The sequence below is a fragment of the Mirounga leonina genome, unplaced genomic scaffold, assembly GCF_011800145.1.
Source record: "Mirounga leonina isolate KUSES-001 unplaced genomic scaffold, KU_Mleo_1.0 Mir_53, whole genome shotgun sequence".
Classification (NCBI taxonomy): Eukaryota; Metazoa; Chordata; class Mammalia; order Carnivora; family Phocidae; genus Mirounga; species Mirounga leonina.
The window spans coordinates 3,792,758-3,813,776 of record NW_023270807.1 but is presented as its reverse complement, the minus strand read 5'-3'; the positions used below and the strand labels follow the sequence as shown (position 1 = coordinate 3,813,776).

At 48.9% G+C, this 21,019-nt stretch overlaps 1 protein-coding gene and 1 non-coding gene across 3 annotated transcripts in view; both read right to left on the bottom strand.

Annotated features, from left to right (window-relative positions):
* RAB44 (RAB44, member RAS oncogene family) overlaps positions 1–21,019 on the bottom strand; it is a 34,695-nt gene that overhangs the window by 9,920 nt on the left and 3,756 nt on the right. For both annotated transcript variants that reach the window (XM_034991161.1, XM_034991162.1), the window contains exons 2-9: positions 19,173–19,390; positions 8,459–8,570; positions 7,283–7,457; positions 5,825–5,971; positions 5,071–5,161; positions 4,584–4,679; positions 2,335–2,522; positions 334–1,787 (exon numbers count right to left, since the gene is read on the bottom strand). In XM_034991161.1, the coding sequence (XP_034847052.1) occupies positions 334–1,787; positions 2,335–2,522; positions 4,584–4,679; positions 5,071–5,161; positions 5,825–5,971; positions 7,283–7,457; positions 8,459–8,570; positions 19,173–19,379 (2,470 nt within the window). In that variant the 5' untranslated portion in view covers positions 19,380–19,390. The remainder of the gene's footprint in view (positions 1–333; positions 1,788–2,334; positions 2,523–4,583; positions 4,680–5,070; positions 5,162–5,824; positions 5,972–7,282; positions 7,458–8,458; positions 8,571–19,172; positions 19,391–21,019) is intronic.
* LOC118001650 lies at positions 18,187–18,293 on the bottom strand. The gene has a single exon (XR_004676760.1). It is a non-coding gene; the product is annotated as a U6 spliceosomal RNA (small nuclear RNA).

The window sequence follows — 21,019 nt, the reverse complement described above, 5'->3', positions numbered from 1 at the left end:
TGCAGTGGCCTGCCCACAAGCCATGTGGGTGGAGACTTGCTTGTTTTCACTAGCAACCAGCTCTGGCACCTAAATTGCAGGGTGCTTTGTTGATGTGGCGCATTATAAGCTAATCAGATCAATGCAGCAAAGCAAATTACTTATAATTAGAGATAATTAGTAAAATAGTAAGATTATGCCCATATAAAATAAAGTCTAATGCAGGGGCTGTGGCCAGGACAGAACCTGCAGCTTCCCCGGGAGATGGCTCTCTGCGGCCCCCCTCCGGCTCCTGGGCACCAGGCCCTGGGTCTCTCCCGCCTCCGCAACCTCGCTCCCCAGGTGGGCCCTTACCCACGGTAGCTGTCAGCCCGGTGGCGAAGGAGTTCTGGTGCAGTAGGTGCAGGAAGGAGGTTTTGCCCACGTTTGAGTCTCCCAGGAAGATGACATGGAAGAGGTAATCAGGGTCGGCGGGAGGCTCGCTGGCGGTGGGGGACCCTGGGGATGAGGTCGGCGCAGCCTCCCTGGAGTCAGTCCCTGGGGCTAGAGGCCTGTGATCTGCCATGGGCTCCCTGGATTGAAGGGAGCCTTGTTCTTCTGCACGAGCAGTAGTAGGTGAGGCCGTGGGTTGGGATTCCAGCTCAACCATGGTGGGGGGGCTCTGCGTGTGCTCCTGGGGCCCTGCTCCACCCCCAGGCTGAGCACCCTCCTGGCTAGAGCCCAGGGGAGGTGGCCGTGTGCTAGGAGCTTCTGCTTCAGCCTCAGCCCGTGATGTGTCACACGGGAGAGGAGCAGGCAGATGATCTCGCTGGGGGAGTTCTGAATGCCCAGCTTTCAGGCCATGAGCCTCACTTGACTGCTCTGAACTGAGGTCTTGCCCTCCTTGGCCTACCTGTTTCCTTTCCTCCACCCTGGGCTCTTCTTCCAGATGCTCGTGGGAAAGGGCAGGCAGCCCATCTGGCCCAAGGACCTGGCCATGAGCTTCTCTTGGCCCCCCAGGAGGGCCCTCCTGCACACCCGGGCCCAGCTGGCCCTGCTCCAATCCCTCTGTGGGAGGCTGACCCACAGGCTCCAGATCCTGGGAGGGCCCAGCCGGCCCTAGTGTGAGGGCTCGGGCTCCTGGGGACCCCAGTCCTGGCTCAGGCCCAGGGACGTGCAGGTCCTGATAGAGGGCCTCGCTCTGCCTGGGCCGCTTGTCTGGGACAGGCCCAGGCTCGGGGCTCTTGTCATCTGGTTGTGAGGACTGGAGCGCTTCACTGGGCCCAGCTGGGGCCTGGGGAGGGGGGGAGATCACCTGGGGAGGGGGTGCATCCTCCAAAGGAACAAGCATTTTGAGGGCAGCTGACACCAGGCTCCCTGACTCCTCAGTTGGGGCCCCTGGGAAACTCCAGTGGGAGAGGGCCTCGGGGCCAGGCCCTGACTCCACCTTAGGTTCCAGGCTGGGAGGCTGGACAGGCTGCTCTGGTCTGCCGTCCTGCTCGTCCGGGCCCACTCCTTTCCCTTCCTTGGCCCCGGAGGGCGCCCCAGTGGGGCTCCTTGGGGCCCCGGCCAGATCTGAAGGTGCCTCCTGACCAAGCAGCAAAGCATGTGGCTCTGAGATGGAGATCGGCCTGACTACTTGGGGTGTCTGGGGGCCTGGGGTTGGAGGTGGGCTCCAGGAGAGCTGCAGGGCTCTGCGCGAGGAGGTGTTGAAGTCGCTTAGGAGCTGGTCCCAGTCATCCTCCTCCCCAAACAGTCGGGGCAGGGTAGCCTCCTCAGAGGAGACTGCCTGGACGTCTAGAGCCTTCTCGTCACCTGCTCTGGGGACACTAGGAAGGGTTTAGGAAGCTAAGGTCAGAGGAATCTCTCCCAATCGGTAACACCTCACAGTTGACCCCTTTCCCCAGTCTCTGCTCAGGCAGTCCTTCTCACCCTGCATGCACCCCCATTCCTCCCCTTCATCCAATCCTGCCCATCTTTCAGGGCCTATGTGAACCCTCACCTCCTCCAGGAAGCCTTCCCTGACCTTTCTGGTCCATCCCACTCCTATGAGCTGTAACAGGTAGAGTGAGTGTCTGCCTGGGATCCGTTACTACGCTAGACTGTGTGTGTGTGTGCGCGCGTGTGTGTGTGTGTGTGTTTGAATCCCAGTTGTGGGATTGGGCACATGACTTTCCCCCCTCTCTGTGCCTTAGTTCCCTGGTCTGAGAAGTGGGCCTGAGCATGTCGGCCTGGCAGGATTGTTGTGAAGTTTAAGGAGGGAAACTCTGGGCGTGTTCTGCGTGCTGACCAGGGCCTCAGAGAACTCAGAGCCTCCCTCCCCTGTTTTCGGGAAGCCCTGCTCCCCACCTTGGCCCAGGGGCGGCAGCTACTTGCCTGGGTTCCTCCTCTACCTGCCAGGACGCGTGGCCCCTGGCGGCGCTCAGACGCCCCCTGGTCGCCTGCAGCTGCCCCTGCGCCTCCTCCAGCCGCCCAGCCAGGTCACGCTCCGTCTCCCGAAGCTGCTGGTTCTCTGAGTTGGCCTCCTGGTGGGTGCCGCTGAGGTGGTGCAGCTGGGCCTCCAGCTGCGGGAGGTGGAAATGTGAGGAGGAGGGAAGCCCGGGTGTCCTCCAGGGCAACAACCAGCCTCCGCAGGCCACCATGGGGCCTCGACTCCAGGCTCCTGGAGACCCAGCTTCAACAAAGAATTGGGCGGGGGGTTACCCCTTGTTGACCTAATTAGCTCCGTTACCTCCCATCTGGGAGAGACGTTGGAATTGAAGGAACTGGGTAAGACACACAAACTGCCAGAACCACAAGGGCCCAACATGTAGACGGGATCACACCCTCCTCTGCCCAGAGCGCTGCCCTGGTTGCTCGTCTCTGAACCCCATCTGGTCCACGGGGAGCTCCAGAGCCAACAGCAAGGCACAGGACTCGGGGATGGAACGAGGTGTGAGCACTCAGCAGGGAAGGTGAAGCCCTCACAGTGGCATCCAGTGCCCTGCTCAGTCCCTCCCACCTCATGAGGTCTCTGCCCTCCTCTCCCACTACTCTCCCCTTCCTCGGTCTGCTCCAGCCCACGGGTCTCCCCGCTGCTCCTGGAACCTTCACGGCACACACCTGCCTCAGGGCCTTTGCACTCACTGTTCTCTCCACCCGGACAGCCCTTCCCCAGGTACCACATGGCCCACTCCTCGTCTCCTTCAGGCTTTTCCTCCAATGTCAGCAACTCAGTGAGGCCTTCCTGGATTCCCCTGTCAAAACCCTCTAGCCCCCTGCCCTGCTTCCCTTCATTCTCCTTAGCACCTTCACTCTCCAGCATGTTATAGATTTTACTTGCTTACTTTGTTTATCATCCATCTTCCTGACTAAGGTTATAACTCCGTGGGCAGGGGTTTGTGTCTATCACGTTCCTCAGGACCGAGAACAGTGCCAGGCACTAGAGGACACACCACAAATAATCGCCGGGTGAGGGAAAGAATGACCTCGGGGGGAGAGGCTTCATGTCCACAGGGGACAGGACGAAATGGCCCCATGTGGAAAGGCCAATCTCCTCCCTTGGCTGATGGGACCAGCCTCAATTTCCAAGGAGCAGCTGCTGCAGAGACATCTGGAAATCAGCCCGTGTTGGAAAGCTGAGACCAGGTGACGGAGCCAGGCGAGGCAACGGTGGAAAAGTCTCCAGGAACCTTGTCCAGTGCTGAAGGAAAGCTGGTTGCCCTGGTTCCACCACATGGTGGAACTAAGGTCAGTGGTCTGGGAGTTGAGAAAGGGAGAGATGGCGGCGCAGGGTCTCAGACCCAAAGACTTAGCCACAAAGCCAACTGGCAGTGACTATGGGCTACAAGACCTGGGGTGTCGGGGCAGCAGGGAGCTAGGTCAGATTCAGAGACAGTAACAGTTGTGATGGGTAAAGCACCTACTGTGTGCCAGGCACCACGCTAGGCCCTCAAACATGGTATCTCTAGTCATCCCAGCAGCCTTCTAGGGCAAGGGTTCTGATCTCTGATTCTCTGATGAGGAAACCAAGTCTCAGATGGCTTAAAAACCTGCCCCAGGTCACTCAGTTGACAGTGGAGACAAGAGTTGAACATGAACACCACCTTATCACTAAGCCTCTCCGACACTGGGACCTCATGTTTGCCCAGTGCCTTCCCGTTTCAATGTGCTTTCCCCTTCATTACCTCATTTGACCCAACTAGCCTAGGAGATGCAATAGATGTGGCTAGTCCCATTTTACAGATGGAGAAACTTAGGCCAAGACAAGCAAAGTTATTGCCTCAGATTTGCATGGCTCTTAATTGGGGGATGTCTGGCATGGAGTATGTGCTCCTTACATTTTAACAGCTGTCTGGCATGAAGTATGCCAGACAACAGTGGTGGGGCCGCCCCCCCCCAACCCCGGCCCCACTCACTTCCTCAGGGTCAGCTCCAGAACCTCCTTGTCAGCCCGCGCCTCCTGCAGGCGGCTGCTCATCCTGGCCAGCAGGGATTTGAACCTGGATTTTCCCGGCAGTCCCTCTGCACTCCCTGGCCTCATCTCAGAAAAGGGGGCCCAACCACCCCCATGAATTCTCAGAAGATGGGTGTCAGAGTGTGCAAATTCTCAGAAATTGGGCTCCCAGGCAAGCGTTCTTACTCACCTCCCTCTGGCCCTCCGTCAGCTGTTGAAATTCGCGCTCCTTGGCCTCCAAGACCTCCTGCATCTGGGAGCTGAAGGCCAGGTCCCGGGAGTCGCTCTGGGGAGCAGAGAGGTTTCAGCCCCTGAGCTGCTGACTTAGTCCCCGCAAGGCCGGACCAGCCCTCCCCACACTCCACCTCCACCCAGGCCTGGGGCACAGGGTCCGGGATGCCCCTGCAAGGCCAGATCTCAGGACAGCTTCCCTGACTCAGGCCAAGATGTGGCGCCAAGATGGAGGCCCAGAGAGCGAGACCTGGCCGAGATGGGCAGGGGACCGAGGCCCAGCGCTCCCCCCACGTCTCTCTGAGGAATGCCAGCCGGGCAGGGGGTGAGAGGGCCTTCCCCCAGCGGCCTCCTGCTGTCCCGCACTGGCCAGTGCCCGGACCCACTACTCAGCCAGCAGAGGGGCCCAGGGCCGGGGTCAAGGGCGGGCTGCCAGGGGAGGCCACCTCGGCCTGCAGCTGCTGCTTCTCCCGGCGGATCTGCTGCTCCATCTCCTCATAGAGCTGCTGGACCTCTCGGTGGTAGTCGGAGTCCCGCCTGGAAGGGGAGGGGGCAGCGGGTGAGCGCCCGGGGACCCTGCTGCTGGCAGGGGTGGTCTGGGCCTGTGTTTGGAGTCCATCCTGCTGCTCACCTCACTCTGCCAGTGGTCACTGACCCCTGTCACCCTGAGAGCAGTCATCCCAACAACAGCCCCTGATGCATATGCCCTTGACATTGGTCATCCTGATCCCATCATGCTGACTCCCGTAACCCTCACCAAGATATTGGTTCTCGTGTCCCCACCCCATGGTCCCAATTGCCCCATCACCCTGTCCCCACTTCTCGCTGTCTCCATCCCCCACCCCCAAACCCAGACCCCGGGGCAGGGCTCTGTCCACGCCCACCCCGGGGTCACTGCATGCTTTGTGATCTATATGAGCAATGCCCCCGGAGGTGGGGGCCCCAGTGGCCCTGCGCCGAGACGCACTGACCATTCCCACTCCCACTCAAGGCCCGTCTCTGTCCTCTTCAACAGGTCCCCTAAGCCATCCCTTCTTCCAGCTCAGCTCCGCCCACCGGCTCCCAGGTCTGCCGTGGACCCCTGGGCTCCAGGCTTCTGGAACTGAGGGAATTCCCCTCACGTTCAGCTAAAATGTAAGGAGCACCTACTCCATGCCAGACACCAGGTGGCCGCCCCCCCCCAACCCCGGCCCCACTCACTTCCTCAGGGTCAGCTCCAGAACCTCCTTGTCAGCCCGCGCCTCCTGCAGGCGGCTGCTCATCCTGGCCAGAAAGCCCTCCAGGTTGCCTGCCACCTGGGGCTCCTCCTGTCGCAGCTTCCCCCACAGCTGCCAGATGTCCGCCTGCCTGCGGAAGGGGGACAGCCAGACATGAGGTATGGGGTGGGACCCAGAAGCAGGGGGGCCCACTTCTCCATTTTAAGGCAACACTCCAAGAGACTTGGGCACCTGGGCCACAAAAATCGGTTTATACCCTACAAGGTACAACTCCGGTTGCCGCCTCCTCCAGGAACCTTTCCCAGATGTACCCTCTCCCTTCTTGAACCCCCACAGCACTTTGTCTCTCCATGCTTTGGTGATGAATTATGGCAGGGGATGGGGTGGGGTGGAGGAATTGGGAGACTGACGACCCAGGGCTGCCATCTGCCTTCTCTCTTCTCCCACTCTGTAGCTGTGTGATCTTTGGCAACTCCCATGCCCTCTCTGGGCTTCTTTGTACAATGAGGAGGCGGATACCTGCCTGGTAAGGTAAGGTCACTGCAGAATGAGACATGCCCAGTGACAGCCCCAGCTTGGGGCCTGGCACATGGCTGGCACTCAATTAATACTGCTTTCACCTGGATTTCATTAAGTCTTGAAGACAGATGCCAGAGGGCTGAGCCCAGGCCAAGCTGCCAAGTGGGTAACTGGTTCCCCATCACACCCGCCCCCCAGCTGGTACCCTAAGTCCTGCCCAGCGTGCCCTATGACACTCGGCCCCACCCTCTGAGAGCTTGTCCTCACAGAGCCTGTAGGGACCACAGGCAAGGGTGAGTCCCTCGCTGGCTCTAAGAGACCTGGGGGGCCCTGGAGGGGTGTGAGAGGGGCATTTATAGGCAGGGGTCCCCTTTCTCTGGGCCTGAGTGAACCCCATGAGCCCAGAGCCTGAGACAGTTTGGAGGAAATGCCCTCCCTGCCTCCAAACCTGCCCAACCCAGGGCATCGTTGTACCTGAATCACTCCACTGGGGGACCCTCTTTTTCAGTTAAGAAAGGCCCCCTCAGGCAGTTGTGTTTTTAAGAACGTGAGTGCCCTTGGGAGGCTGATACCCCAACCCGCTAATCCTGCGGAGCAATCATATAGGGCAGGACGGGGAGAGAGCGGGTGGGGGTGGGAGGGACTCCTCACAAAGACACTCTCCACACGGGCTCCATTTAATCTCATAACTGTCCCTACGATCACACTGCAGCTGGAAGACAGATGTCAAAGGTTAGGCCACTTGCCCATGGTCAACAGCTAACACGTGGCCAAACCAGGATTTGTACCCAGCTCTACTTGGTGGCCTCCCACCTCGGCACTGTGTCCAGGTGAGTCCTCCACCCCCACTGACCGCCCCACTGCCTGCCCCTGCCCCCCACCCCACTCCCACCCACCCCTCCACACGCAGCGCTGGCCTTACTCCGGAAGTAAGTGGCCTGCCCCCAGCTGCTGGATGAAGGCAAGGAACGCCTCCTTCTCCTCAGGGTCAGCCTCCTCCAGCACTGGGAAGCTGGTGGCTGCAGATTCTCTCTTGGAGGACAGTGGCCTCTTTCTGTGGAGCCTGTGGGTGCTCAAGCTGGAGCCAAAGATGTTCTCTGGGCGACAGAGGGGGACAAAAGGCAGCAGAGTGGGGTGGGGCTCAGCCCCCTGATCTCCCATCTGGCCCTGCTCCAGCCCTTGGGGAAATAATTATATCTGTGTTGGTCACATATATACAGGGTCACATTCATACATTCATCATATCGTCCTTGGGAATCTACTCAAGGTTGACATTCTGCCAATTTTATGAGCTATAAATGCAGATTCCTGCCCTCCCTCTCCGTTGTCCCCCAAACTTTTGGAGACTCGGCAGACCTGAGAACTCTGGATGGCTTTGCAGACATTTAAGCCTGAGCTGTGCTTTGCAGGGTCTCAGCAAGGACATCACACCTTCCATTCCCTGGGCGGGCAGGTCAACCCGCATCGAGAAGATCAGTGGGAATATTGTGACCTGCTGACCTTGGCCTTTTTAGGTCCTTTTGGGCCTCTTGAGAAGCCAACTTTGGAGTGGCCCTCCCCAAAACAGGGCAAAGGGCCTGGGAAGCCCCCAACCACTAAATATCACCCTCTGCTGCTCCCTGGGGCCTGGAATTCCCTTCACCAAAGCCAGAATGTGACCTTTCTCAGGCAGAAACAAAGCTTGTGGTCTCAAGAGTGGGGCTTGCTTAACCTCTTGTTCAAGGGAGCCTTTTGTTGGGGAGAAGACAAGTAAGGCATCAGAAAGTAAGCCTGGAGGTCTCCCTGGAGGAGGGGGCTGCTAAGAGGAGCCCTGCCCCTTCAGCCAATGAACTGCTCTTGCTAGTTGGAAAGGAAGCGAGTGGGTCTCCTGGGCTAGAGTCTTAAGGCCCAGCCCCATATTAAACCAACTGCCTGCCCACACAGGCTCAGTATGCCTATCTCCAGTACAATCATCATCCATGCCCTGAACTGCTCTCGGGGCTGTTGTGGAGGTGCCCTGTTGCCTTTCCTGTCCGCCCAGCCTCCCCATACTGGGTACACTGCATGGGATGCCTGGCTGGGCGGCAAGTCCCCAGAGACCCTCCCAGGACAGACATACTGAGCCCAGAGCTGAATTCTTCCAGGGAGAGGCGTCCCTTCTGCTCCACATCCACCCAGTCAAAGATCATCTCCAGCTCCTCCGCACTGCCCAGGAAGCTGAACTTGGCCGCCTGCAAGGAAGAGGTAAGTTGGCACTGTTCCCACTGGGGAGGACTCTGGGCCACCCTCCAAAAAAGAGAGGTGTTTGTCTTCAGACACCCCTACCTCCCCTCTCCCCAACTTTGGAGTCCCAGCCCCAAGCTGACCCAGGGCCTACCCTGGAGGCTCTGCGACCCCCCCCCAAGATGGCCCTCTCAGCAGGGCCCTGAACTCCCTCTGCACCTTTCCCCTTCCTCCATCCAACACTAGAACTTAACTCTTCTGAGTCTCATCCCTTTAGGATCCTAATAAAGGACAGTAGCTAATCCTCCCCAGGATGTGTTTATCAGTATCCCAAAAAATTATCTGAAATTTGAGGATAAGTCCAAAAGGTGGACAGCACACTCTTTCAGCATTCCATGTGGGCAAAGTTTACCCAAGCATCGTCTGGACTGTGGGAATGTACTTCATTCATTTCATCCCCTGGGACAGGCTGGAAGTCCCAGACTAAATGAAGTCACCTATTAACTTGTAGATTTTGTCCAGGAGAGATGTAAATAATTTTTGTCTGCTGGAACAGATAACCTCAAAGATTTATGGCCTGTTGTACATTAACCAGCTTTGAAAAAATCTAACTCAGCCATCTCGGTCTAACACTTTTTGTTATCCATTTTTTTTTAATGCTCTTTCAACCATTCATGGTATCTCTCGTTAATGAGCTAAATAAAATCTTTGAGAGGGATTTATTTTATTTTTGCCCAAGGGTCATGATGTTCTCTTTTTGAAAATTATACTTAAGAGTTTTGGAGGGGCGCCTGGGTGGCTCAGTTGGCTAAGTGTCTGCCTTCGGCTCAGGTCATGATTCCGGGGTCCGGGGATCGAGTCCTGCATCGGGCTCCCTGCTCAGCAGGGAGTCTGTTTCTCCCTCTCCTTCTACCCCACCCCCTGCTTGGGCTCTCACTCTTTTTGTCAAATAAATAAATAAAATAAAATCTTTAAAAAAAAGAGTTTGGGACATTTCATGGAGACGCCCCAGTAAACTCAGCCATCAGGACCAAGTAACATGGGTGCTGAAGAAGGGCTCCTCGTGGGCTGTGGGAAACCCAAGCACCTCCTCCCTTGGCTCTTGGAGAGAATCCCACGTGTGACAGAACTTTAGGTTTGCTGTTTATTTTGTTGTTTGTCTTTTTTTTTTTTTTCTTGCTGATTCTGTGTTTTCATTTTTGGTGGGAGCAATGATGGGGAATTCCATTTTATGGACTGGCCATAGGTGATCTCTGTGGGATGCATGATGGAGACCTAGTGTCTCTTGGTTGAGAGGCAACCAAAAATCTGATTTGCTGATCTTTGTTGGTGGTGGTGGTGGTGGTTTTTCCATGTGTGCTCCGAATTGGTGAAGCGTTTTGTGTTCACTAGGAAGAACAACTCTTTGAGATCTGGACTGGTGAGTTTTGTGTGTCTGTGTTTACTTTTGACCTGTGGCCTGGAACTGAGGGTATGAAGCCACTGGGTCTGTGTATCTGTGTGTCTACACATCTGTAATTCAGAAAAGCCTTTAACTCTTCTGTGAGTATGAAATACTTTTCTACATCTGGAGGGTATTAATGACTTGAGTACTGTGTCTCTTACAGGGGTTCTGTGTTGATTGGTTTGTAGAGACAAATAAGTGCTTATATAAATTTAATGTTCCCCCAAATCACATAAAATAAAGAAACTGAACTTCTAATGCTTTAAATGTGCTAAACTTTAAAAGAAAAAATCCCTCTTATGAGAAATTGGCAGCTCAGAAAACTTTTAAGGAGCCAGGTTAACATAATTAATGTAAATCTTTAGATAAATTAGATTGGTTTAATTTTGTTTATAAAATGCAAATAATAGCTATCAGTGTTTTCTTTGCTTTATATTAACTATATATAGTTAATTATAATACAATTAAACATTCTACTTTTTATAAGATCTGGATTTGTTTTATGTGAAGAAACTATTTAATCTGAATTTCTTACACTTCTGATTTTGTCTTACTGATCAAATAAGCCAACATTATCCTTACATAATGTTTTAAGATAAGAAAAATGTAAAATTGTGTTCAACTACATTGATTCATTACACAGTTCCAAGATCCTTAGGTAACTTTAAAAATGTGAATTAATTTTAATTAATAAATAATTTTTGGCTACCTGGACAATTTCTGAGAAAAACTGAAACATTGATTGCTAAGCATAATTTTAAGTTTATATCCTTTTACTTCTTATTTTTACATGCAAGAGAGCAGCTATAACTTTGGGCCATGTTAATGAGTGAATTCATTCTTGCCACCTTATTTTTTTTAAGATTTATTTGTTTATTTGAGAGACAGAGAGCAGATGGGGTGGGGAGAGGGACAGAGGGAGAGAGACAGAAAGAATCCCAAGCAGACTCCCCACCTAGCCCTGAGTCTGACCCAGGGCTTGATCTCATGACCCTGAGATCATCACCAGAGCCGAAACCAAGAGTCCAAAGCTTAACCATCTGAGCCACCCAGGCGCCCCCATTCTTGCCACTTTAAGTAGTTGTACATGGCAAAGCAGAGACTCAAGACTCAAGTAGGTATTTGTACACCCAAGTTCATAGCAGCACTATTCACAGTAGCCAAAGGATGGAAGCAACTCAAATGTCCACTGAAGGATGAACAGAAAGACAAAATGTGGTCTATGCATACAGTGGATTATTGTTCAGCCTTAAAGAGGAAGGCAATTCCGACCCCTGCTATAGTATGAATGAATGTTAAGGACATTATACTAAGTAAAAGAAGCCGGTCACAAAAAGACAAATATATTTTCCCACTTACACGAGGGATGTAGAGTGATCAAATTCATAGAGACAGAAAGGAGAATGGGGGTTTCTGGGGGATGGGGAGAAAGGAGAATGGGAATTAGTGTTTAACTGGGACAGAGTTTCAGCTGGGGAAGATGAAGAACATCTGGAAATAGGCGGTGGTGATCGTTGCACAACATTGTGAAATGTACCTAAAGCCACTGAGCTCTACACATAAAAATGCTTAAAATGGCAAATTTCATGTTATGTATATTTTATGACAATTTTTAAAAGATTATTTATTTATTTATTTGGGGGGCAGAGCACGAGTCGGGGGGAGGGGCAGAGGGAGAAGGAGAAGCAGGCCTCCCGCCGAGCAGGGCGCCCGATGCGGGGCTCGATGTGGGCCTCGATCCCAGGACCCTGGGATCATGGCCTGAGTTGAAGGCAGATGCTTAACTGACTGAGCCACCCAGGTGGCCCTTGTATGACAATTTTTTAAAACTTTTGCAAGGGATATGTGTAGCTGTAAAATGTTGTGTTATGCCTGTTTGTGAGCTTTGCTAAGTCTACTAAAATGATTGAATAACACAGACAGTGCTCACTTATTTGTAGCCCAGCTCTTCCTGTGAAATAGAGGTTAGTTACTTTGGTTAAAAGTTACAATCACTATGGATGTTTGAAACTATACTAGGACCAACAGGGACAGAGAGATACAGCTGTGTCTGCAAGGAAAATGGGATACATTCTGACTTTCCAAAGAATAAGGAAGTGGTTTTGTCTTAAGTGTCTGATTGTTCCAGAACATGAAAAGGGATGAAAATGCAAACCTGAATTGGATACAGACAGTTGTAGAGGGTTTGCTGAAAGGGAACTTTAGTTGCCTTGATTTATAAGACCTAAGTCTGAAAATAAGCTATGAAATAGGTTAACATTTTGCCAAGTGCCAAATCTGGCTCAGTTTTGATGGGCTTAAAAATAAATAATTTTTTAAAGTTGTGAAACTTTTACTGCCACATGTTATATTAATGCAAAACTAGAATTCAGCTGTATCTCTATTAAAGTGGTAAATTGGTCATAGAGCTCTTAGCAAGAGTTAAAAAGAAGCTACTATTTATCTTCTGTGTAAACTGCTCAGATAAATGATTCCATATTGTCAACAGAATAAATTTCTCTACTTTATTTTGGCTTGATCATGTTTTCAAGTAAAAGAAGAAATTAAAAATCTAAGGCACCTCTCTTATGAAAGAGCTAAATATCCTTGTAATCATGTTACCTTCTTCTGTGTTTATCTCAAAATATTTTATTTTATTGTCACTTCAATTCAATAGGTAACCAAGTGCTATTTCTCAGGCTCCTTTGATCCTATCTTAATCTAGTGGCCAAAATCTTCTCTGATAGCTCTTCTGATTTTGCTTTCCCAATATAAGATCCTAAATTTTGGGGAAAAATAATAAAATTTTAGGATACCTTTCTCTATATTTATTAAATACTTCACCATTGTTATGAGAGCAGGATGGGCAAGAAATAAGAAGTGTTGGCAAGAATGTGGAGAAAAGGGAACCCTCGTGCACTGTTGGTGGGAATGTGAAGTGGTGCAGCCACTCTGGAAAACAGTATGGCTGTTGCTAAAAAAATTAAAAATAGAACTCCCCTAGGGATCCAGCAATCCCACTTCTAGATATTTACCCGAAGATAACAAAAACACTAATACGAAAAGATATCTACTGCCATGTTTTCTGCAGCATTATTTATAATAGCTAAGGCATAGAAAGAACCTAAATGTTCATAGATGGATGAACGGATAAAGATATGGTGTGTGTGTGTGTGATGAGACATTATTCAGCCATATAAAAGAATGAAATCTTACCATTTGCAACAACATGGATGGACCTTGAGGACACTATGTTAAGTGAGTTATGTCAGACAGAAAAAGATAAATACTTATGCAAACAATGAATCATGGAACACTATATCAAAAACTAATGATGTAGGGTGCCTGGGTGGCTCAGTCATTAAGCGTCTGCCTTCGGCTCAGGTCATGATCCCAGGGTCCTGGGATCGAGTCCCGCATTGGGCTCCTGGCTCAGCGGGGAGCCTGCTTCTCCCTCTGACCCTATCCCCTCTCATGCTGTTCCTCTCTCTCTCTCTCAAATAAATAAATAAATAATTAAAAAAAAAAACTAATGATGTAATGTATGGTTACTAACATAATAAAATTTAAAAAAAAAGAAGAAGAAATACTGAATGAGCTCACTTATATGGAATCTAAAATCAACCAACCAACCAACCAACCAATAAACCGAAAAACTGAGCTCATGAATACAGAGAACATATTGGTAGTTGCCTGAGGCAGGGATTGGAGGAATGTCAAAAAAAGTACAATTTCCAGTTATAAAATGAATAAGTCATGGGGATATAATGTACAGCATGGTGACAATAGTTAATAATACTGAATTGCATCTTTGAAAGTAGCTAGGAGAGTAGATCTTGAAAGTTCTCATCACAAGAAAAAAAATTTTGTAACTGTATGGTGATGACTATTAACTAGACTTATTGTGGTGATCATTTTGCAACACATATAGATATCAAATCATTACATTGTATACCTGAAACGAATATAATATTATGTCAATTATGATGCAATAAAAAATATGTGAAAAAATAATTTTCAAAAATCATAAGGAAATTCTTCAAATCCTTCTTTTGGGCAATATAGATAACTTATGAGGTATTTTAAAAGTTCATTAAGATTGATTAATATGATAAAAAGATTAATTAACACAGTTATGTTTAACACCCGCTCCTAATAGATGAGTTGATTATTATCAATAAAGAGAAATCTTGCAATATTTGTTGCATATAGATGAAAATAAAAACTGAGGATTTAGCCTGTAACAAAATCTGATAGGCTTGGGTTAGGAGAGTGGAGGTTAAATTTTTTAAAAAGCATCTATCTATCTATCTATCTATCTATCTATCTATCTATCTATATCTACATATATATATAGTTACATATGTATAAATACGTATGATATGTATGGTTTGGGTTAAAAAAAAAAACATCATGGGAAGAACTGTCAAATCAGAAGAGATGTTCAGGCTTTCCTAGGCTAAGTTTCCATAGGTAAAATGTGATTCATATAAATATTTCAGAAATTGCATGCTTTATGGGAAGGCCCTGGAGATTGCTCAGTGCATTTGCTGATCCATGATACGTGCTTATCTTCAGGGGAAACACTGATCAAACCCTACGAAATAGTTATGTGCTGTATCCCAACAGAGAACTTTACTCTCTTCCACTCTGATATTATTAGTTATGTAATAAATAACCACAGCTTTTCAGTCTCATTAGCAAAAACGTTCCTTCTTTCCTACCCTGGCCTGAAGTCTCAGTTAAGAGCTGCGGGCCACCAAGGACAGACCCAACGCCTTGTGGAAAAGGACTGGACCCGGTTCTATGAGCTACTGATGCTTCCCGTGGATACTAGGTTTCCGAGCCGACGCTAGCGGACCTTCAGCCAAAGCTGGCAGACTGACAATTTCCAGGACTCTTGAGTCCAGAAGCGGCCAGCTCACTCAAGATCCAGCAGAACAGGAATTAATAACATAGAACTGAATGAATGGTTCAAGGAAATGGAGTTGTGGTTATTTGTTGGGAATATAATTGGTATTATTTTTTATTGTTCTATCTTTATGGATCTAATGAGGAAGTTTTTTCTCTGTCTTCTTGAGCCCTGTCTAACCTTCGGTTTAGTAGATTACTGCTTTTGTAAAGTCAAACACTATAAATGTTATCTGGATCTCACTGACCCCCTCCTGATTCAGAAACTGACACTTTTACTGGACCTCCTGACTTTCTCTGGTGATACAATGATTGATACAGATTCAATAAGAATCTGTTCTCCTTTTTTGCTGGGATATAGTTGGATGAATCATTATGTAACCAGAGGGTCATGTTGGAGAATGATTCTCACTAATCAGATGTGACAAGTCTACTGTAAGGAACAGCCATGGCCCCAATGTCTGCAAAACCCTCCCAGCGACCTGGCCTGGAACCAGTTGATAAGGGAGGCCGCTTCCGGGCAGGAGAGGGACCTTGAAAAATTGGGACTCTCAAGAAGAAAGGAAACCCCTTGCATTTATAGGGGCTGCAGGTGAAAGCTGGTGAAGAGAGAGTCTTGGGTTTAGTTTCCTGGCCTGAAGATAGAAATAGGGTGGCCAGCTTGACCCAGTTTGCCTGAAACGTTCCCAGTGTTAACACTGGAAGTCCCACATCCCAGGCATCCTTCCAGTCCCAGACAAACTGGGACAGACATTCACTCTGGGTAGAAGAGCAAATAATGGAGGTTTGAAATCTAAGATTCTGTATGAAAACTTCTGGACAGAAGCTAAAATGGCTTCATGTTTTCAAAGTCTAGATTTGCAGAGCAAGCTCAAGGATGCCCACGGTTCATTTACACTCTTGCTGCGTGGATGGAAATAGGTGGAATGAGAATAGGCTTTTCTGTATCAGGAATATACTTGGGAGATTATTTATCATCACAGAAAATTATCTGAATAATTGGAAACCTGGAAACTGGGCCAAAAGGTAGAGAGCATGTCCTTTCAAGCATTGTCTAGACTAGAGGAATGCACCCAGTCCATCTCATTGTTTATCTTTAATTAAAAGTCCCAGACTTGCTGAAGTTACTTGTTAACTTGCAGATTTTTGCCCGGGAGAGATGAAAATAATTTTTGTCTAGTACAACAGATAACCCCAAAGATTTACGGCCTATTGGACATCAGCCATTTTAAAAATTGAACTCAGCAATCTTATCCTAACACTCTCTTGTCAGATTGCCTTTAAATACTGTATCCTAGCTTCTCACAGGCTTTTGAGTCAGTTGTGACATCTTACTGGTTTCTTCATTAATTAGTAATAATAATTAATTATAAGACCTTTGATAAGTGTTGATTTTATATTTACTTGATTTTATATTTACTTTTTTACCCTTTTGAAAATTATATATAGGGATGCCTGGGTGGCTCAGTCAGTTAAGTGTCTGCCTTCAGCTCAGGTCATGATCCCAGGATCCTGAGATCGAGCCCTGCATCAGGCTCCCTGCTCCGCGGAAGCCTGCTTCTCCCTCTGCCTGCCACTCCCCCTGCTTGTGCTCTCTCTCTAACAATAAATAAAATCTTTTTAAAAAATGAAAAATTTATATATATACACATAAAATATATATATTGAGGGATATATATAAGATATATATATACACATATTGAGGGAGTTGGTGAAGGCCCCTCTGAGAAAATCATTCTTATTTATTTATTTATTTATTTATTTATTTATTTTTAAGTGATCTCTGTGCCCAATGTGGGACTTGAACTCACCACCCCTGAGATCAAGAGTCACACGTTCCACTGACTGAGTCAGTCAGATGCCCCTGAAAATTCTATTTCAACGTCGGCCATTGGTACCTTGTTGTGGCCCCGAGGACAGACCACAGGAAAGGTCAGTTTTGATGGGGGCAGGACAAAGTCTGGAGCATGGAGCAGTATCCGGAGGAGACAGTTGTCCCAGGGAGACTCCAGCAACCTACATAGACCCCTTTGCAGAGAATGAGGAAAAGCCAAAGATAAACTGGTCAGTGTTGGTCTGTGCCAGAGCCCAAGACTCCTTACTGGAACACATAACCATGGCTGATCTTATGTGTCATTGACGTTTCTAGTCGTTGACATGGTTTGATTTCCAGGACTCTGACTGCTCCCCAGGATAAACTTCCCTGCTCCATGGGCCTAGAATTGTATCACTTGCAAGTTCCATCTTTGGTTTAAAGTCCTTTCCTTTGTTAAAATGCAAATGTTTCTGAAAGAGTGGAACACATAACACCTTATCAGCCATTTACACATTAGTATAAACAAATTCCTTACCTTTTCTGAGGGCATATTTTATTATATTTATTTATTTGCCTCAGAAAACATGTGTGCTTCTCATTTAACATAGAGAACATTTCTTTGCATACAAACACTTGTACGTAAACTATGCTTTTTGCCTACTGATCTTTATATTTTGTTTAATTAACTAATTGGGGTTTTTTTAGAGAGGGAGAGAGATTGGGGGAGGGGAACATAGAGAGAGAGAGGGAGAGAGAATTTTAAGCAGGCTCCATGCTCAGCACAGAGCCCGACGTGGGGCTCAGTCTCAGAGCCTGAGGTCATGACCTGAGCTGAAACCAAGAGTCGGACGCTTAACCAACTGAGCCACCCAGGCACTCCTAGTTAATTGATTTTTAAAAAAAAATTTTTATTGTTATGTTAATCCCCATACATTACATCATTAGTTTTAGATGTAGTGTTCCATGATTCATTGTTTGTGCATAACACCCAGTGCTCCATGCAGAACGTGCCCTCCTCAATACCCACCACCAGGCTAACCCATCCTCCCACGCCCCTCCCCTCTAGAACCCTCAGTTTGTTTTTCAGAGTCCATCGTCTCTCATGGTTCGTCTACTCCTCCGATTTCCCCCCCTTCATTCTTCCCCTCCTGCTACCTTCTTCTTCTTCTTTTTTTTTTTTTCTTAACATATATTGCATTATTTGTTTCAGAGGTACAGATCTGAGATTCAACAGTCTTGCACAATTCACAGCGCTTACCAGAGCACATACCCTCCCCAGTGTCTCTCACCCAGTCACCCCATCCCTCCCACCCCACCCCCCACTCCAGCAACCCTCAGTTTGTTTCCTGCGATTAAGAATTCCTCATATCAGTGAGGTCATAAGATACATGTCTTTCTCTGTTTGACTTATTTCGCTCAGCATAATACCCTCCAGTTCCATCCACGTCGTTGCAAATGGCAAAATCTCATTCCTAAAAATATGGAACGCTTCACAAATTTGTGTGTCATCCTTGCGCAGGGGCCATGTTAATCTTCTCTGTATTGTTCCAATTTTAGTATATGTGCTGCCGAAGCGAGCACTAGTTAATTGATTTTTAATTGAAGTATCGTTGACACACAATGTTACATTAGTTCCAGGTGTACAACATAGTGATTTGACAAGTCTATACGTTATGTTGTGCTCGCAAGTGTAGGTACCACCATACAACACTATTACAATACCCTTGCCTGTATTCCTTGTACTGTACCTTTCATCCCCATGACTTACTCATTCCATAACCAGAAGCCTGTATCCCCCACTTCCCTTCACCCATTTCACCTGCCCTTCCACTCACCTCCTCTCTGGCAACCACCAGTTTGTTCTCTGTATTTATGGGTCTGTTTCTGCTTTTTCTTTGTTTGGTTGTTTTGTTTTTTGATTCTGCATCTAAGTGAAATCATATAGAATTGTCTTTCTCTGTCTGACTTATTTCACATCGCATAATACCCTCTAGGTCCATCCGTGTTGTCACAGATGAGAAGACCTCATTCTTTTCCGTGGCTGAGTAATATTCCATCGTGTATATAAACTACATCTTCCTTATGCATTCATTCAGTCCGTATCAACAGACACCAAGTTGCTTCCATTTCTTGGCTATAGTACATAACACAGCAATGAACATAGGGCTGCATGTATCTTTTTGAGTTAGTGTTTTTGTTTTCTTTGGGTAAATATCCAGTAGTGGAATTATTGGATTGCATGATATTTCCATTTCAAACTTTCTGAGGAATCTCCATACCGTTTGCCACAGTGGCTGTGCCATGTGCATTCCCACCAAGGGTGCATGGGAGTTCCTCTCTGAGAACAAATTTTGGATGGGAGAAAGGGGGAAGAGCAGGCCTGCCCTGCTTTATGGGATAGGAAGTCTCAGGAGGCTCCAGAAAAGGGATTCGGGGGATGAGCTAGGGGCTTGGACTCACCGCCAGGTCCTCACGGGTGACGAAGCCCCTCTCCTTGGCCCCACAGTCCTGGAAAAAGCGTTGCAGCTCTGCAGCCTCCGGGGAGGACAAGGACTCTGGCTCTGGGGCCACAGGGGCATCCTGGCCGTCAGCTGGTTCTCGCATCTGCCGCTGGCGGCTGGAGCCCAGCCTGCGGCCTTTCCGGGGCACTCTCTGTCCACTCTCCATGCCGCTTTGGCCTGGGGACAGAGGAATGGTGAGGTGGTACCTGGCTGCTGCACCCAGTCACTCTGCTGAAAACCCTCCTATGGCTCCTGGAGAAAACACACCAGGGCTGATGAAGCTGATTGGATGCCAGCTGGCCTCTCGGACCTCGTGACCCTCCCCCACCCCCTGGCCTCCAGCATAAGGCCTTTGCCCTTTCTGTTCCTTCTGCCTGGAATGCTTTTCCCTCGAGTTATCCGTGTGCCCTCATCTCTTTTAGATCTTTGCTTGTCAAAAGTTTTCTCTGGCCGTTATATAAAAGAGCCCCGTGCAGGATCAGTTCTGTTTTGAGGCGGGGGTGGGGACACAGGGTTGTCCAGGGTCTGGCCCTCTGAGCTGTCTCTCTTGCTACTCCTCCAGCTCATTCCTTCGCATCTCACCTTGAGTGATCCCTCCACTGTTGCCTCCTTCCTCTGTCTCACCTAATCTTCAATCTTTTTTTTCTCAACACCATCTCACTGCTCCTTGGTCACACGCACCATGGAATCAGTTAGCTCTTATGGCCTTGCACCTGCTTCAGCCCTCTCCCTCCCACACCCTCAGTCTGTCAAGCCTGCTGAACCATTTCCATGCCTGGAATATCAGACCCTCTCCCACCTTGCTCCCTTTGTCCCAACTTCCCCGACTCTCTTATCCCCCACCTAGTTGATGCCTTTTCCTCCCTCACCTTCGAGGCTGCATCCTCCAAGAAGCCTTCCCTGCAACCATCCCCACGCTTCAAGCAAGGTCCAGTGCCCCCTAGGCTGTGGCCCCATGATGCTCTGGGCTCCCCCTATGGGTGTCACTGTGCACCTTGGTCCACACTGCTCCCCACTCCTTGACACACAGTAGGTGCTCATGTAAGGGTTGTCCAATTCACGAATTGGAGTCCTCCCAACTCTCACAGAAAGTCTTAGGTCAGTCAATTGATAAGGATTCTGATGGATAAGGATTTGTCTAGGTGAGACCCCAAGGACAGAACAAAGGGAGGCTGGAGTCTGGAAGGGGTACAGTCTGGGCCTGCCCTGGGGGAAATAAGCATGGGGTATATACAACTGTATGCAGTGGGAGGGGCCTAATGTGCACACGGGCAGGCAGCTTCCTGCAGGCCACAGGACTGGAGCCAAGCTCTAAAGAAGACAGGTAGGATTTAGAAGCAGTGAACAGCATGCACAAAGGAACATGTGCAGCATGAGACAGCAGGAACAAGAAGACCCCTCTGAGCTTTCTCTGCTGAGGTTAAAGGTCACAGACAGGCTGAGTGGAGGGATGATGGGCTTCTTCAAGGGCTCTGGCACCACCGGTCCAGCCTCCCTTCGGGCCAGTTCTCTGGCATTGGCTGCATAGGACTTGAATAAATCAATTCCTCAGCCTGCGGAGATCCCCAAACTTTAAAGTGAAATCGAGTCTCTCTCTCTCTGCCAGTCTTTCTCTCTCTTTCTTCCTGTGTGTTTTATCACTCCATCTGTTTCTCTACATCTTGCTGTCTATTTGTCTCTCTGTTGGGGCCGTCCAAGTCTGTTTCAGATGCAGGGTTTTTTTTGTTTTTTTTTTAAAGATTTTCTTTCCTTCTTTCTTTCTTTCTTTCTTTCTTTCTTTCTTTCTTTCTTTCTTTCTTTCTTTCT